At 31.7% G+C, this 18,815-nt stretch overlaps 2 protein-coding genes across 3 annotated transcripts in view; one reads left to right on the top strand and one right to left on the bottom strand.

The window, feature by feature from the left end:
• Positions 1–4,507: 4,507 nt before the first annotated feature.
• On the top strand, positions 4,508–8,992 carry LOC130898034 (cysteine-rich PDZ-binding protein). Its single transcript, XM_057807069.1, has 2 exons — positions 4,508–4,791; positions 4,920–8,992. Exons 1-2 carry the CDS (start codon positions 4,619–4,621, stop codon positions 5,047–5,049), a joined length of 303 nt encoding a protein of 100 aa, XP_057663052.1. The 5' UTR covers positions 4,508–4,618; the 3' UTR covers positions 5,050–8,992.
• Positions 8,993–12,638: 3,646 nt separating this feature from the next.
• LOC130897810 (uncharacterized) overlaps positions 12,639–18,815 on the bottom strand; it is a 109,587-nt gene continuing 103,410 nt past the window's right edge. For both annotated transcript variants that reach the window (XM_057806724.1, XM_057806725.1), the window contains exon 7: positions 12,639–17,528. In XM_057806724.1, the coding sequence (XP_057662707.1) occupies positions 14,418–17,528 (3,111 nt within the window). In that variant the 3' untranslated portion in view covers positions 12,639–14,417. The remainder of the gene's footprint in view (positions 17,529–18,815) is intronic.

Here is an 18,815-nt window from a genome sequence, read left to right as displayed (position 1 = left end):
CAAAAGCATTAATATATGAATTGGATATTGAAAAAAATAACTAATTTTATACTCATATGCATCAATTTTATTACAAATAAGTTATTATAAAGTATGTTTTTTTTATATTTGTTTGATTGTTTTCAGGTTTCTTGCAACTGGTGATTCTTTTGTTACGATTTCGTACAGCTATCGACTTGATCATTCAACAATGCACTCACTCTATGGTACATGAAGTTTGTCAAGCAATAGTGAAAAACTGTTTGAGTGTTTTCATTCCAACGCCTGGAGCAGAAGACTGGGTGAAAATAGCCCAAAATTTTTAAACTAATTGGAATTTAATTATAAGAAAACATTTTCAGTAGTTCTACTAGCACTAGTTAATGCTAACTACAAGTTCGTAGCTGTCCTACGGTAAAAATAGTGACGGTGGAATTTTTTTGAAGTTCTAGATTAGGTAAAGCACTGAAATCTAATTCACTCAACATTCCCAGTCCAAAGCCTTTACCTGGTACAAGTATATCTATCCCACATGTAATTTTGGGCGATCAAGCGTTTCCGCTCAAGACATACTTGCTGAGACCATATCCTGATAATCAAGTTCAGCAAGATCCAGCAAAAAGAATTTTCAATTATCGCCATTGCCGAGCCAGAAGAACTGTGGAAAATGCGTTTGGTATTCTGGCTCAAAGATTTAGATTATACTACCGAAAAATAAACTCTCAACCTGGGTACGTGGAAAATATAATATTGTCAACATGTATTCTTCATAACTACATTTTATATAGTACTTAGAGACTTGCCTGGACTTGGGTACAACGCTCGGTTGTCAGCATTTGATAATAGAGAAAAATTTAAGGATTACTTCAATTTAGAAAATGGATCCGTACCTTGGCAGGGAGATCATGTGTAATTGCATTGATGCAACGCATACATTTTTTTTATCACAATGCATATCTCTATTTTCGGACTTTGCTCACATTTAATTATGTAAAACAGGTAATTTTTAAAAAGTTGACAAAAAAAATTTGGAAGTATTCCAATGTTAAAAAATAAATATAAGAAAAATTGTCTTATGTATGTATCTATTGGTATTGTTTCAAACAAGCATACGGACACTACATTTGATTATGAACATACAGACATAAATCCATTTGTTTTGCTCTCATGACATTTTTAATAATTTATAAATATTTTGTTTTGAAAAGATCACCCATTATTCTTCAACATGAAAATATTGATTGTCTCTATCAACAAACATGCTATAAATAATTGAATTGTAGGGTTGAATCATGTTTCAAAAGGCTATTTTTATTTATTTATTTTTGATATATTCCGAGAATTACAAAGGAACCTTTTGGAAAAATGTGTTGATTTAAATAAATGTATTCATAAGTTGGCAGTAGTTTTATCTACTTGAATTAACATGAAATAAAAAACTAACCTTGTTTTAGTGCATGCCCTATCTCCTGCATTTCTGCGTTTTGTGGAATGCATCACTGTAGTGAGGGCTGGAAAAGTCGTATAGAACTTGCTGCTCCCGGACCAATTCAATGAGTCTCTCATCATCCATTTTAATAAAGAGGTTGAAGGCAGATGGTTGTCTGTGACTGCGGTAGTTCACACTCACAGACTGGTAGCGGACGGGCAGGGGCAGGCATAGTCCTGATCGCAGGAAAGGCGAGAAAGCGGGCAGCCCGCCGATCTTGATCTGACTGTGCCCGTACCGTGCCCGCCAGTGACAACACTCTCATTGAAATCCCGAGGCAGCGATCTTGACTTGACTGTCTCTGACTGTGCCCGTTAGTGTGAATCCTCCTTTAAGTTCCTCCCTATCGAGCGATCGAGAGAGCCATAAAAGTATTTAGCTGCTGCCGCATTTTTGAATTTACTTTTCTTTCTATAAACGTACTCGAATGTTTTTCGGCGCATATTATTATCTATCGCAATTAAAATAAATAAGAAGCATTTTACCCTCTAAAAACGCCAAAAAATTCAACGATCTATAATAATATGCGCCGGAAAACCTTCGAGTACGTTTATAGAAACAAAAGTAAATTCAAAAATTGGGCAGCAGCTAAATACTTTTATGGCTCTCTAGACCGCTCGATAGGGAGGAACTTAAACGTTCCACAAGCTTTGATTGGCTAAACCTTATTGTTAATTTGCGATTAATCTATGCATAGACATGTGATTGTTGGTGGTGATTTTTAATCGATTTTTTTTTGCTTAATGCAGTGATATAACTCGAATGCGAATTTCATGAATTTTTTTACCTGTCAACAGAGATTAAATGACAAACTTTTTTCCCGTCACAAAAAAATTAATATTTTAGTTCTGTTCTGTTTAATTTTTATCCTGAATTTTTTTATTTTCTTACTTTTTACATGATTATCAATTAACTTATGAGACTACTCTACGTACTTTAAGAATTGACAAGGGATAGGTAGGGACCCACAAATCTATGCCCTGAGGCTAACTCACTCCTAGAGCCCCTACTCAGTGCTCTGATTAGCAAAACTGTTTTCTAATGACTTTACCAATCAGAGACAAACCTAGTCATTACACACGTGGCTAAATAATCCTAGTTATTGATACCAATGAGACAGACAGTCCTTTCTTTCTCTAATATTGGCATTGATGAACACCTCGACTATGAAAATCTTCCGAAAGAAGACAGACAAAGAAGAAAAAGGAATAAAACTTGTTAAATAAGAGAATATATAATTCATAATTAAGATTTGAAATATGAAAAATATTTACGAAAATGCTTTCAGCCAATGGATTAGCCAAAACTAGGGAGGGTAGATAGAAAAAACATGAAAAAGTTTCCAACTGTATACGATAAATAACCATTCAAAAACCTTTCAGAATAGCATTGGCTTAGACATAGGGTATGGTATGAATGTAGCAATTGTAGATGCGCGTCAGCTCATTATTAAATTTTTTGAACGACTTGCGTTGAATATAACCTAAAATGAATTACCCTGATACTAATTTGGCGCCATCTTGATTGCGACGGACCCCTTTCATATAGACAGATTGTTTTTCTTCTCTATACCCTCCTACGCCAAAACTATGAACCGGTATCAGTTAGATGATCTATCTGATTTCCGATCCTAACCCAGTCGCGATTTTTATCAGAGTTTCAGATTTACGTTGGTTTTTTGTTAAAAAATTAAGACTTAGAACTCAACCAACGAAAAACTTTTATTTCGATTACTTAATCCCATAATATGGTTTGAGCCAATTACTTCGATCAGTTTCCAAACAGCATCGAGTTACTCCTATTTTAGCTTTCCCCCTAGCTTTCCTAGATTCAAAGAATGATAGAATGAACAACAAATAAACTAAGGTATCAACTGCTCTCTAATTTGCCATGACTAAAAAATTATTTTATATTCAATAATATTTGACCACTTTCTCTTAATAACAATAAATCTGTCAAAAATAAGCTACGATATACCTTATAAAAATTAAAACAAAACGAATTTATTTGCGGAAACTAAACTTAAAGCAATCTTTAAAAACTAAATATCACCACAACATCCTAAATAATAAAAAAACAGTGACGCTAACAGAAATTATCACGCGATTGTGCAACCCTAAATAAAATTCACTTTAACGTTGATTCTTAAAGTATAAGAGGAATTTTGTTTACTTTCCTAAAAAATCGGTAATTACATTTCTATGAGTAAAAAATACGTACAAATATCAAACTACATATATTTCTCAATATTAATCTTTATTAAGGTACATTTGTAATGCAACCCGCAGGCGAAGTGCGAATCGCCACGAACTTAAACGCCAACAACTTTGTGAACAGTGTTTGCACATGCTCCTTTGCAGCAGTTTTTTGATTATTAAGTTTAATTGTGTCGTCTTTCGATGTAATATGGACACAAAAATAAACGATGAATTTCTTCTCCAGAAACACTACTTCATATTTTTTTTAAATGAAAATGCATATGACAATACGACCTAGTGCGCATGCACGGCATGAAATTTAACCTTGAATTGACTGTGTTCTGTGATCAAACGTCAAGTTGTAACCTTTCCAAAGATTATATAACTTTTCTAAGAAGAAGAATGTTTGAATTCGTTTGTGAAGAAAAGAAAAATGAATTGGAACTGCATGATTTATTCTCTATAAAATATACATCGAAATTCTATGAAAAAAACTGTACAAAGTAACTCCACATTTACCACTAGATGTAACACTTGTTAACTTCAATAAAAGCAACCAAAATAGCCTCTGGTTAGAAAATATAACTGTCATAAACTAACTAGACACAGATAACAAAGAAGAGTTGACAGCGAATGCTGAACATGTTCCTGATCGTAACCGTTACCGATAAGAAGTAGTAGCGCTATGCGCTTCCTCCGCCCATGAATTAAATTAGAAATATACCCTTTGGTGGAAAAAAAACTTGAATATTTCATATTTTAAATACAATTTAAATACTTAACAATAGAACTTAACCGGAATGGTGCGTTACTATGAACTATAGAACTGTCATTGTCATTTGTCAAAACAGAAAGTGCTAGTAAATAAATATTAACAACAATAAAGCTATATTATAAGTACATACAATTTAATTATTTTATATAATTGTAAATAACTATTCTTAGTGAAAATATGGTTTGTGATAAATGCCAAAAAAAATGCGGAAAAGTAATAACTCCAGATCCTTGGAAATCTGGAGCAAGAAATACCACAGAATCAGGAGGCCGAAAAGTTAATGAAAATAAAGCATTAACTGCAGCCAAAAATCGTTTCAATCCATACACCACAAAATTTGAAACTTGCAGGTAAATAGATCTAATTTTTATCTGAATAATTAGTAGTATCATATTATAATGATGAATAGAATATTTAAAATAAAAGTTATGTATAGTTCTCTCGTTTCTGGAAGTGTTATCTATACTTATTGTTTCAGAATATGTAGACAAAAAGTACATCAAGTTGGATCACACTACTGTCAATCATGTGCTTATAAAAAGGGAATATGTGCCATGTGTGGAAAAAAAATAATCAGTACCAAAAATTACAAGCAATCGGCAGTATAGTTTAAACTGGCTGTGTAGGCTTAAAATGTGAAAAGTGTATTTTAGTTTAATCATATTAATTGAATTATTGTTAGGGAGATGATGTAGTGGAATGGGGCACTCAATGTTGAAGATGGTTTCTGAGAATTATAACTTCTAGCTTCACATATCCCTTCTTTGCATGATTTTTTCTTTATCGGTAAATAAATCAAGGTGATATAATTTATGTTCAAAATTAAAGGATAAATGGTTAAAAAACTATTAGTATATATTTATGGTAGAGATTGAACAAAAAACAATATGATGGAAATTTCCATCATTATGCAAAATTATATCATTAGCTTAGTAGTAAATAGAAATAAAAGAGGATATCATTGGATATTTTTTATTCTTTATGATAATTAACAAAACAATCATTATTTTTATTTATTCACAAATTGTAGAATACCCTTTAGATTTAGAATATTTGCACAGGAGTGACCCACCCACTGTTGTCTAATGTTCAGCAACATCTATTCTTATATCTTTTGGAGGTGGAGGAACTGTATCAAATCTTTCATTGAGGCGCTGTAGTACAGCTCAGATTTTATGGAGTCTGTCATGTTCTGGGTGTCCTACGGGTTTATGAAGATGATTATTATTGAAATGTAACAATGAGTAAAAATATTTTTTCTTATACATTAAGAGATAAGTAACTGCAGTGTGATGTTAAATTCTATCATGTGGTATTTTTTAAATTAAATTCGAACTTTTTCAGAAATTGCTCAAATAAGGTTGAAGAATCCCGACTCTATAGTTATATAGCGGTTGTCTGGGGTTTTTTTAAGTGGTTTTTTCATTATGAATGGTTGACAGTCCTGCTAATGACATTTTTAAGTGCTGTCATCTTGACATTCATTTTTACTTCATGTATTCCGATTTACTTGTAATTTGAATTTATTTTGTCAAGCAATTAAAAACTAAACTGAAAAAGTTTGTTTGGATTAGAACATGAAAATCACATCAAATAATAATAGAAACACATGTTACAAACTCAAATATAATAAAACAAAATTAAAAACGAAATCATATGCTTATTGCAACCAAGGTTACTAGAATAATAGAAGGTTTGTGACAAGCGGCTGTTTTTGTAAACAAACGATCAGCTGCTAGATCATAAGCTACATCATTATGTTTACATTTTTGTTTTGTTTATATATTTATGTCAAACAGAACCTCACTAACATTATGTTTGAATTATGAGGATGTGTGTTATCTCTGGCTGATCTGGCTATACAAACGAATTTATTGAGACTTGTTGCTGTTCTCACAACTGTGAAGAACCGGTGATGTCACTTGTCAACTGCGCATCTTGTTATTGTCACAAACCTTCTGTTATTCTAGTAACCTTGATTGCAACTACAATAAGCAGTGGAATGACAACTTCAAGTTCATACACAGAATGAACGGGGGCATGACGCGCTCTTGACGTCGAAGTTAACCAACTTTCTACTTTTTCGCGCTGATCGTCTTGAATGTCAAAAACATAACCTCACTTTCCTCGTCTGAATCTAATTCGTTCATTTTAAAATATGTTGTAGTAAAGTTATTGTAGAAATTTCTTTTCAAATTGAGGAGTCTCACCCACCAACGCCGCCGTGTCAAATGTCGCTTTGTATATATTTCTCTACACATTTAATACAGTAAAGTAAATATATCTTATTAATAATTTAAAATCGTTGAATGCTCTAGGTTTTACTGATTTTCCAATGACAAAGAGAGGTAGCTTAGTGACCCTAATGCGTTCGAACACAAAGCAACTTCACTAGAAATGATTCTCTTAAACTTTCTGAAAATTGACTTGCTGCTGGCTCATCTGCTGACATTTTTTCCCCACATACGCTGATAAAGTGAACTCCATGGCGTTTTTTCCATCTTGCCAGCCAGCCATCCCTTGCAGTAAACGTACCTTCTCCTCCAAGTTTTGCGTGAAGGATTATTGCCTTCTCTTTTAAAATTGGACCACTTAGAAGATTCAATGGATTTTCGGTTCCTACGCCACTAAATCACAGTACTTTTACCGACATTGAATTCTCTACAAATACTTTGGACTGATTCACCCTTGTCTAGACGCTCTAGGATATCAAGTTTTTGTTACATAGTCACAAACGTATTTTTACGTTTTTCACTAATTTTAGAAAACATTTTTCTCCAAGTAAACACGCACACTCACTTACACAACACTTAGTCAAACATACACTCACAAATTAACGTACGGTACAGTAAAATCTCACTTTATAACAATAACGAATGTCACAAGTTAAGTGCAACCGGTCGATAACGAAACCACCCGTGCACTATTCTGACATAAAAACTGTAGTTTGTGTGTACGGCCGGAAACAAAACATTTAAGTAAAGACCTGTCGAAAGTCATTAGCCCCCGGCGCGGTGCGGCGGAGCAATGTAACGGATATGATTCATCCTCCCAGGACCGGCCGAACTATCCGGCGGCCGATCCAGCCGAGGGTGTCTACTGTACACAACAATCAGGACATTCAAGTGAAAATGTTGATTGAACTGTCACTGGTATACGTGTTGATAGATCAGACTATTTAACTGAATTTGTTTTATTATTGGAAAAAAAGTTTGTAACAGGATGTAAGTTTTGTAAATACCCTGTGTTGTATTTTGTTTCAATTATTTCCTAAACATAATGAGTGTTTTACATAAACATGCTTAAAAAACATTTTTATTCAGTTTTGGGTTAGGCCTGTATTAAACATCTAAAAAATATTTTGCACTTTTTGATGTTTTAAATGCTTTAAAATTCAAATGAAAAATAAATGTTGGAATTTCCGGCACATTTGAATCCCTACACCTCAACCGCAAAAATACTGACTGTCTCGTTTTCGAACAAAGTTTTTATGGCCAGCCCAAATAAGATATGTTTAAAATTTCTCATATTATTTGTATAATTTTTAATACAGTTTCATCTGTTTCCTCATAAATGAAGCGAAATAGGGTACAATTATAATTAAATTTAAGTAGATTTTATCCAGCCTTTTCCTAAAGCAAATATTAAATCAACCATAACAACATGTAGAAAAAATGATAAAGCAATATCTTGAGATAACTCAAGATGTTTTTATGCTCCTAATAATTCCACTTTGCTAAAGCTATTTTTTAATAATTTTTGAGTCTCTAGATTCTTATTCAGAAAAAATATCAAAGTTTGGAATGAACATAACCTCAAAATGAGATATTTATCCATTCATTGAGGTACCGCAACTCTGAGAAAAGTGTTGCTATTAAATAATCTTTGGAACAATGCTGTTTATCCTCAAAATTTTGCATCAATTTCATGAATTCCAGTTATTTTATAACACACTATTTGTAAAACAGATTGCTCTGAAGTAGCTTCGTTTAACTATTGAACTCTTTATAAATGTTCAGTTTCTTTTAGATGGGAGTCTACATCAGTAAAAACTTCCAAGTATACAAGCTAAGCTAGTGTATGGAAACAGATAGGACTGAGGTTATTACTAATAGAGTCATGAAAATACTTATAGCACCACTTCTAGAAACGTCTTATATAAAAATAACTTTACAAAACGTGAGAAGTGTTTCAAGAAATGCTGGAACTAGACTCAAGTAGCTGACACTCATTATGGAAAACCATGCAGTTAAATTAGGATCCACACGTGAAGATGAGAACCAGAATATTTAAGAATGGGGCAATGTACTTTTCATAGATGATAAGATATCAAAAAATTTTGGAGGGTCTATCATGTTGTCGGGTGAAATATCTTTTACAAAGACACACCAAATTTGGTAATTATAAACGAAAAATTTTTTTCGAAATTTTTGGTCCAATTTTGCCCCCTATCGTTATATTTTGGTCTCCCCTGTACGTCTCTGTTCTGTAACTCCCTTTTTATGTAAATAAATTTGTTGAATATATTAATTATTATATTACTAAGTATTATTCACTGGTTTATATTTGTTATAAAATAGGTAAATGGGAATTAGAAAATTATATATTCATATAATATAAAGCATTTTTCTTTCTTAAAAAAACTCCATAAATCAAGATACTTTTTACAAAATAATAAATTCAAATTTTTATTCTGGAAGGATGGGGGTATCTCCCATATATTTTCATTGAAACTTATCTGTCATCCATTGAAGTTGTCAAGGTACGTGGTTAATCAAACAAACCACTCGTAATCAAAAAGGCTTTATTGCTTGTTAATAAGAACAATAAAATAGCATCTGTCCAATATATCTTATAGTTATTCCAATATCAATTGCAGAAAACAATTATGCGAGGAATAATCAATATTTCATAAATTCGCACGGCACTCATACCAAATTAAGAAATGAAAAATAATGTTCACTCCCCGTATAAAATTAGGTAAACATCTAACAAACCGTCAGTCCTCCTGGACTCATCATCTCCAATGTTTACCAATGAAAACATCGAATCGTAAACATGAAATTGCACTGTGTAGTGAGAATAAAGACAAGTATGAATTTATTAATAAATATTTAGATATACAAACATGGCAAGTAATTTTAAATATATTCAAATGTTAAAAAATCAAAGTATTCAGCAATCTGATAATGCAATCATAATAAGAAATGCTGAATTAACTAGAGTAGATAAATTTTCCATTTATCGAGTAGTCACGAAAAGGGTTGCTGTGGATCATTCACATAACAGAAAAACTGAAATCAGTTGACAAAGCTACTCAAGATTTTGTGACATTAGAAGTAATACAGCAAAAGATAGCAGATTATCCAGAATACAATTATACCAGTTTAGAAACATTTCGACAAGTTTTGTCAGCATGTGGTACCTCTACCCTCCATAAATTTCCCCTTATAACATAAAGTAGTAAGAAAGAATTCTTATGTCAAGGACAGTTAACCGGGATGGTTATCCAAAATGGCTGCTGCAGAATATACTATATCATTGGCGTCGTACCTATATTTAGGTAAGATAAAACTATTTTTATAAAATGAAATTAATATTTTCAATAACTCATAGAAAATTTTTACCAGTGAATAATTTCTCAAAACATAATTTTAAAGGCATTACAGACATTAAAGTTGGTAATATGGAAATAAAAAACAATCATACATTTATATTTCCACTTACAGTAACATTATTGGCCCTTAAATGAGTTTTGTATAATCTTGTGATACTACAAACAACAGGCTTATAAGATTTTTGAACTTTCATTTTAAGAAAATCTAATGCTTCTGATGTTAATCCCGGAGATGCATGAACCGAACAGTAATACGTAGATAAACACTTAGGGTGAGGCAAACAATTTTCAAATTTATTTCTGATAATCATATGCGTGGGGAGAAAAAAAAATGTAAAGTGATTGCAAAAGATCTCGACTGTGATGAATAAGTTTTTGGCACAGTCTTATCTACAGTTTTCCTAAATAGTCTCTGAACAATTTCTTTACTATTTCCAAAATTTTCCAAAAAAATGTTTTCATCTTCCTCGACAATCAAATTTTTGTCTTTAGTTCTGTTGTTATATTTTTTAATAATTTGACTCTTTGTTGTCTCCATACAGTTTGGTGTAATTTCCGTAATTTGAGTGTCTTTATTTTATTTTGCATTTCCAACTTGTGAATGCGCCTTTTAAAATCTCTTTTACGAGGAGTGTCTTTAGAGAGTAAGAAAATTTTGAGAGTCTGAAGGTCCAGGAAGAGCTGAAACTGAAATGCAGAATGGTAGTCAGCTCAAATTTGCTTTGACATTTTCTGAAAAAATATACTGAACACAAGGAATGGAATTTAAAAACCATAAGAAACATCAAGTTTACCAATTTAATTAAAATACTTTAAATAAATATTTACATATTTCATTCGAGTGACTCTAATCGTAGGTACGACATTTGCTAACAATCTAACAATAAGAGAGAAGGACCTATCAAATGCATCTTCTGTAAAGTGTTTGGAACATAAGAAACTGTTTTTCCCAGGAGTTCAGCTCCTTCAGTCCTTATCCACAACATTTATCCATTGGCTTCTCAGGATGAAAAATATTGTAAGTAAAAAGTATATTATAAAATGATATATAAGTTGGAAGCTCTCTTAATAATAATGATGTGTTAATATGAAACTTCATATATTTGTTTATAACTAAAAAATAGAAATGATACGCCCTTGTCTAGTGAGAATTTAGGTTACGAAACAACTATGATGTATTTTTTAAAATTTTTAACATAACGACCAATATTCACATCTGTAGATCATAATTATTATAATAATGCGACTTACCAATGGAAAGTAATTTTCAAAGCGTCATTTTTACCAATTTTTGAACGTCCACAAGCACTACAACTCACCATTATCTTGAAAACTATATTTATATCACTGAGAGTATGTATAACGTAAATAAAAACCCAATTTAACATTAGAAAATACTATTATAAAGTAAAAACATCTAAGTAAGTAATAATCGACAAAATATATATAAAAAATAAAGATAAAAACCAACTTTTCAACAGCGATGAAGCAGTGAGTCAGAAAATGGTTATCCAAAATAGCCGACTTTGTCTCTTTTATTTATCACTCTATGTTCTAAGAATTTTCCAAACGCTTTTCTGATGTGTGTTCTAAATAGGAAGAATTTTGTAAAATACAATGCTCCAAATCAATTTATGGCTAGTGTGAAAATCATTTTCTGGAAAGTGATCTAACTAATTTCAATAGAAAACATTTAAAGTAGAAAGTTTTTCCAAAGTTCCCAGTTACGACAAAGTTAATGACTGTATTGAAAACCAAGAACATTCATATGCTGTAAGTGCAGACATAGTACACAGTGATATTATCGTGCATCAAATTCTTAATCCATGTATTCATGCCAACATCTGAGAATTTACATATATAAGAATCATTGGAGTTTTCAAGTTAATTTTCAGACTACTTTGTTACAAACAAAAATCGGTTTTTTTCACTGTAGGGACTAGTAAGAACAATTTAATACCTAGGCAAAGGTTAAGGGTATCAAGTTCATTGGAATGACAGTCAAAATATCAAAATTGAAAAACAGTTTGAAGAATAACAAAGAGCAGTTAAAGACATTAAAGAAGATGGGTGAAATAGTAACATTTGAGTGTAATGAAGAAAATTTAAATAATGTAACGGAAGAATTCATTAATTATAGTTAAGAAATATTCATAGACAAGGTACAACAAAACGATGGACTATATAGGATACAACTTATTTTATATGTACAAAAGAAGTCTCTACAACCAATATTACTCATTTTTGAATTATGTTTATGGACAGGGTATGTTTCGTGCATCTCCCTGTAATTCGTCCAAGAAGCCTTAAAATGTTTTAGTGCCAAAGTGAAAAAGTGTTAGCTAATTCTAATGTGATAGCCAATCAGTTAAATAGTGAAATGTGGAGGTTGAAACGCCTGTTGCCATCCGATCTGAGTGATGAGTTTTCATATTATAAGACTTAGATTGAGATTTAAAAGAGGTTACTGGCTGGAGTAATTTTTTACAAGTCATTCACTATTCATACCAAACCCTTATTGCCTATTAGACTACTCTGAGAGTTTAAAAAAATGTAGGTTGTGAAATAAAAGAAAGTACATATAGATAAAATTATATTTGTTGGCTTAAAAAAATATTTACAATACAATATCCACCTTTAAAATTTGTAGAAAGTTCAACAATAACTTTATAAAAAATATATATTTACTAAATGTATGTACAAAATATCCAACATTTTTTTAATATTAGTATAATTAAAATCGCCTAAAGATAATAAATGAAAAGTTAGGTAATCTTAATTGAGCATTAAACTTTTTTCTTTGAAAATATATCTACGACATTGAAGTGGAAGTTTTCATTTTACTGTACATAAGATTCTAGAGCAAGAAGACTTAAAAGTTCTTAAAATTATTTAAAAATTATTGTAATAGGTTAAAACAGATTAAAATGTTAGTCTGTATAAACTATCTACTATTTTCTTGTTTTTATTTGATGGTTTCATTGAAAATTTACTAAATATTACCAAATAAACTTAACACTAAATAAATCAAAACTTTATTTAGGTTTTCATTTTATCTCATTAATACTAATGATATCATAAAATATTCATATTTTTTAAAGTATTTATGACAATAAATAAAAATAAAAAATTTAGAAAATGAGCTAACTACGCCTATGGGAGATGAAACAAAATTGTCGGCAAGGGTTTTTATTAAGTTTTTATAATCTGCAATTGATATTGGAAGAACTATAATAATTTTTTATATAATAAATTGTCATTTGATGGTTTCTTCTCAGTTCTTCTCATATTTCTTATTCCTTTGTTTTTAAACAATCTTTATTTCCATATTTTTTTGAAATATATTCATAATTATATATTATCAATTAATTATGGTATTGTCTTGTTTTTAAAAACATATTCGATACTAAGAAAAATTGTGAATAGGGAACTCCAGAAGAATCCTAAAAGAACTAAGCAAAGAAGCATATAAAAAAAACTAAACATGATTAAATAAATACTAATTATTGAATAAGGGGCAAAAATAAAAAAAAATTGTTGGTGGACAGTGGAAATAAGAAAGGATAATAAATATACTGAAACTACTAAACTTTACTAAAAGATAGAAACATTAGCAAAAAAAACAAAAAAAGTTACAAAACAATAATGACACCAGTAGTAATAACTTACACAGAAATATGGAAATGAAAAAAATAAAAATGTTGGGGCCCAAAAAGATACAAGAAAACAAATACCAAGCACTAATAAACTATGAAATTAGGACTCTTATGAAGGAGGGAGACATATGAAGACAAAAATCCATCATCCTTGTTAAAAAAAGGGGAGACTAATTAAAAGTGTACAGAGTTAAGCAAAGTTTATACTATGTAGCACGGCTATATAGCAAATTTTGATGTCGAAGAGGATATCCGGGAGCTAGGTATGAGGGAGTGTAGACGCCTAGCGTTGGATAACTGGAGGAATGTGGTGGACAAAGCCAAGACTCTCTCCGTAGTGCCAGTGGTGTTGAAAATATTACAGTAGCTGCGGCTGCTGCAAGAACTACCTTCGTCTCCTGCATCTGGTTGGAAACTGAACGGTTTCTCCCAAGCTATATGTAGCTCTACTACACAGAATGGCATCAAATTTATTTATAGTAGAGCTGTATAGCTATATAGTGTAAACCCAGCTTAAATGCCCAGAAGAGGTGAGAAACAGAAGAACAGATTTTAAGGAATTTGGTACTTATATAATATATGGAAGGAGATGGAATCACCTGTAACTATTATGAAATATCGTTTAAGCAGACATATAATTAACAATCACTTCCACTCCAATGTACTGAATGTATGGAATAAAACTAAATATTGAAAGTGAATATCACTTTCTGTCATCTTTATTTTGAGTAACCGTAACATTAGTTACATTGGACGGATTAAACACCCATTGCTTAAAGCTGCTTTCGACATTCCCGTTAGTCGACACTTGTACGACATTTTCATCATTTAGCTCTATTTTTCTGGGCGTCCTGGTACCTCCCAAAGTAGGTAAACCGGAAGGTATTTTCGAACTGGTTCTTATAGATGTTACAGTGACGTTTTTATTGGGTGGTTTGATTTTTGTTGCGAATGGAGTTGAAGTTATAGAAGACGACATCAATTCTAAAATGGCTTTATCATTTTCATTTTCGAGATTTCTGGAATCTCGTCGTTCTGGAGAAGTTGGAGGAGTTTTTGTTGTCGCTATCGGTATACGAGATTTTGATGGAAGTTCGGGTTTGGGAGGTTTCGCTGAAGATTTTTCAAAGTTGGATTTCAGTAGTTCGACTTGTGACTGTCGTTTTTCTGGTATTTTAGACGGCTCGTAACTGGATGTCGTGAATTTCATTTCTGGTAATTTTTTAAGTTGCTGTTCAGCTATTTTTCGTATTTTTTGTAATTCATTTTCATCTACTTTTTCTTCTAATTTAACATCCACTGGTTCTTCTTTTATAAACTCTTGGAGGTTACTATCAAATTGGTGGATGTTACTTTCAAAATGTTCCAATTTAGCTTCGAAATTTTTTACATAGTTTTCGAATTCCTTATCTAAATTTCGAGTTTCTTCAACGGATTCATCGGGTTCATCGGATGTTATTTCTATTTCCGATACATTACCTTTCTTATAATTATTTGGTGTTACTTTAATTTCCGTGACATAAGTATGAGATGCATTTTGATTTTTACCATCGTCACTAACAGAATCAGCATAATGTGAAGGACTTGATGGATTATTATTTGTGAAAGTTACCTCATCATTTAAAGTATTGATAGCTTCAGTTAAAGTTACGTTTTTAATTAGATCTGGAGTATTTAATATTACTTTACTATCATTATAATCCACAGCAGTGGTATACATATCTTGAGATTCATTAATACTTAGTTCCAAACTATGCAATTCTGAATCACCATTAGCACTGTTGGTAACATTAATATTACTAACATGTTTTATGGCATCCGTTGGTTTATTATCATATTTTGGACTCTGTCTTTCCAAACTTTCGTAAGAATGTCTTGAAACTTTAATATCATCTGAAACGTTAACATCTTCCGCTTTAGGACAGTAGATGTTCTCTCCTTCATTATTAAGTTGTTCTGTATACAAAAAATTACGAGTAACTTCTTTTAGGTTAAATTCCACTGGTAAAGCATTCAAACTCACAACGGTTTTAGTTTCGTCGGTGATGTTCGAATTCAACACAGATTGTTTCAACGCCTCCTCTTTTTGATTTTTCACCATCGAATTCAGAAGTGGAATTTTCGATAAAACTTCTTCTGGTTTCGGTACTGGTGAATATTTCAACGGTGTGATATCCTCGGTTTCGAGAGAATGAGGAGGTGAAGTGTTTGTGATATTATCGGGAAATGAACTATCCCATTCATCTATTACGTCGGAAATTGGATCGGGGGGTATGGCAGAAACATCTGGTAACCTTTGTCGTTTATTCAATTCCGGTATTGCGGTATTATTAAGAATATCATTTAGTTTGTTGGTTGTAGATTCGAATGGTTCATAGATTCTGTTATTTATTGCAATATTTTTTTGTAGAGGTTGATGAAAAGTACTGCTTTCCGTTTCTGCATCTTTATTTTCCGCTATGTCATCTGTCATAGTCTCTATGGTAATTATATTGTTAGTATTTTCTTTGAATCCACCATTATCTGGCCATATTTCATTCTTTATTTGTTTTAAATTATTCGGGGTTTCAGATTCTCTTTTTATTTCATTTATTTTATTAACAACTGCATGGTACTCGCTATTTTCTGTATCGGTGAAACTGTTTTGGAATTTTTCATCTTCTTGATCTAATTTCAAAATTGCATCTTCGAGATTTCCCCATTCTGTAGATTTTTTCAATCTATTTCTCTGGAAAGTATTCAGACCATCTAGAATTAACGATAAACGAGGTTCTCTACTAAGTATTTCGCTTCTAAAAAGATCTTCGTCCGATTTCATCAAATCTTCAGATATTCTGTTTCTAATAGGTACAGTAGAATCGGTTATGTCAAGACTTTGAGCTCTTTCTAATGTACCGGTATTATTAGAACATTTAGAATGTTTGATTTTACTTAAATCGCCAGTACTAGCGGTTTTTCTATTTTTCAGTTTTTCTTCTTCTTCCGTTTGATGAATTGTAATATCACTGGAATTTAGTTCTATTGTATTTACGGAAGAATTGTTGTCTGTTTCTGCGTCGGAATCGGAGTTGTAACATTTAGTTTCTTTATTTGAAATTGATGGACTTGTATTTGCTTCTTCAATGTCGACATCTTTTAAATTATCATCATCTGTGGCAGGTTGTATGTCATCATAATTTGTTACTTTTATGTCTTCTGGTACTAAAGGCGCTTTACCTTTTTTCTTCCTTTGATCGTTTTCATTGAATAATTCTCTATTTATTGATTTTCTATTGTTCATGGCAGCGGTAGCTGCATTTAACATGTGTTCTGGAAGCTCTAAAGGTATCCCTTCTTTATCTCTTCTTATTCCAGAATTATTCATACTGTTCCTCTCGAAATATTCATTTCTTTCTATTTTTTTCTCTCGTTTCTTAACTGGTGGCGGTTGTTTAGTGTTATCAACTTCATCTATACTCGGTTTACATTCTAAATTTTTTTCTATGTTAATATTGTTTTCGTTTTGCTCGGCGCTTTTTGGACTTATTTGACGTTCATTTGGTAAAACTCTTATACCAAATTTGGGAAATTTCGCTTCTGTTTTCTGGGTTTCGTGTTCTATAGGATCTTTCATTTCCATTCGTTGCTCCAGTTGGACTTTTAGATGTTCAGGATTTAAGTTATTTATTTGTTTCTTAGTTGGGATATTTATGTTTGGGGAATGGGACTCTTTCCTTTCCAGCGTTGTCATGTTACTTATGGACTTTTTCAAACTTGAATAGTTCGAATCCAGTGAACCGCTATCGATGATTTTCTTTTTGCTACTTTTATCCACCTAGAAATTAAAAAAAAAACAGATTATTAGTTGTATTATTGAGTTAGGATACATGAAAAGCAATTATGAACATTCAGTAAGAGAGTGTATTGATACATTCTAAAATTGAAGCAAATCATTTAGAGTAGAGATTTCCAAACGTTTAGTGGGTCTGCTGGCATAAATTGGAAAAAAGTTAACAAAAACAGCATCTAAATAATTTTATATTTTATATTGATGATTATGGTCCGACAGTGACAAATTTTCATCACGAATTTCCTCCCGTGTGAAAATTCGTAAAATGCAATAGGAATTTGTGTTATGAAGCTTCGCGACCGTCAGCTGCGGCTCCGGTAGTAGGGCAGGCAGCGGCAGCCTCCCACGCACGAAGAAAAAAAGTTTTGTTAGTCATTTCCTCCCATTCTAAAATTTCTCGAACATAACTTTATCTAATATCGCGAAGCTGACTATGTAAAAATAATTTATATTTTCAATGATTTCCTCTCAACTTAAAATTAATCTGGTGATAGTTTATATGTTACTGTGAATGAAAATTAATGTCAGCTTGTTGTATCCTCAGTGGAAAGTTCGTCGGCTGGTAACTTGAAATGTGTAACGTAGCAGCATCTATCACGTACCGAATCTTATCAGCTGCGGACTTTTCCCTTGATTTACAGCTAGCTGAATTTTTTTTTATTATTTACAAGACTATATTACCTATTTTTTATAAATTAGTTATACATGTTATCATATACGATGGATATTTCATCTTACATCAAATGAAAGACGCGCCTCTTAGCTTTGGGAATATTTCAAAAAAACTTTTACAGATAATTTGTGCAAACAGGGCTAAGATAATCGTCATTGCTTTTGATTGGTACATATTTCCTTCGATCAAATATACCGAGCACAAACTTCGAGGTATTGAGTAAGTTAACTCCCGTATCGATAGTCCTGATCAAGTACGAAAAAAAGAGTTTTCAATTGAACTGAAAAATATTTATTTCAAGGAAGCTCTTATTCAGTTCATTATTGAAAATTGGGAGCAAGATTATATGGCACAATATATAAGCAACAAAACTATTTTTGTGAATACGGATGTTTGTTATAGATACATTGTCACTAATGGAAAAGTTGTAAAAACTGTACACAAAAATGATTTTTCACGCTTGCCAAATCGATTTACAAGGAAACTTAACGATCCGTTGTTCTGACACAGATGTATTGGTTATAATGTTAGCTAATATAGCTCATGTTTTAAACGATGTTAACGTTTTTATGGAAGTTGGCGTTGGAAAACATATTAGA

This window comes from Diorhabda carinulata, chromosome 9 (genome assembly GCF_026250575.1).
Source record: "Diorhabda carinulata isolate Delta chromosome 9, icDioCari1.1, whole genome shotgun sequence".
Lineage (NCBI taxonomy): Eukaryota > Metazoa > Arthropoda > Insecta > Coleoptera > Chrysomelidae > Diorhabda > Diorhabda carinulata.
Note: the sequence above shows the minus strand (reverse complement) of the source record. Positions and strands in the feature narration are given on the sequence as shown.

Bases quoted from the DNA above. Each gene is read 5' to 3' on its own strand.
- LOC130898034 (XM_057807069.1), top strand. From the start codon at position 4,619: ATGGTTTGTGATAAATGCCAAAAAAAATGCGGAAAAGTAATAACTCCA. The intron at 4,792-4,919 runs GTAAATAGATCT...TTATTGTTTCAG, and splicing joins ACAAAATTTGAAACTTGCAG to AATATGTAGACAAAAAGTAC.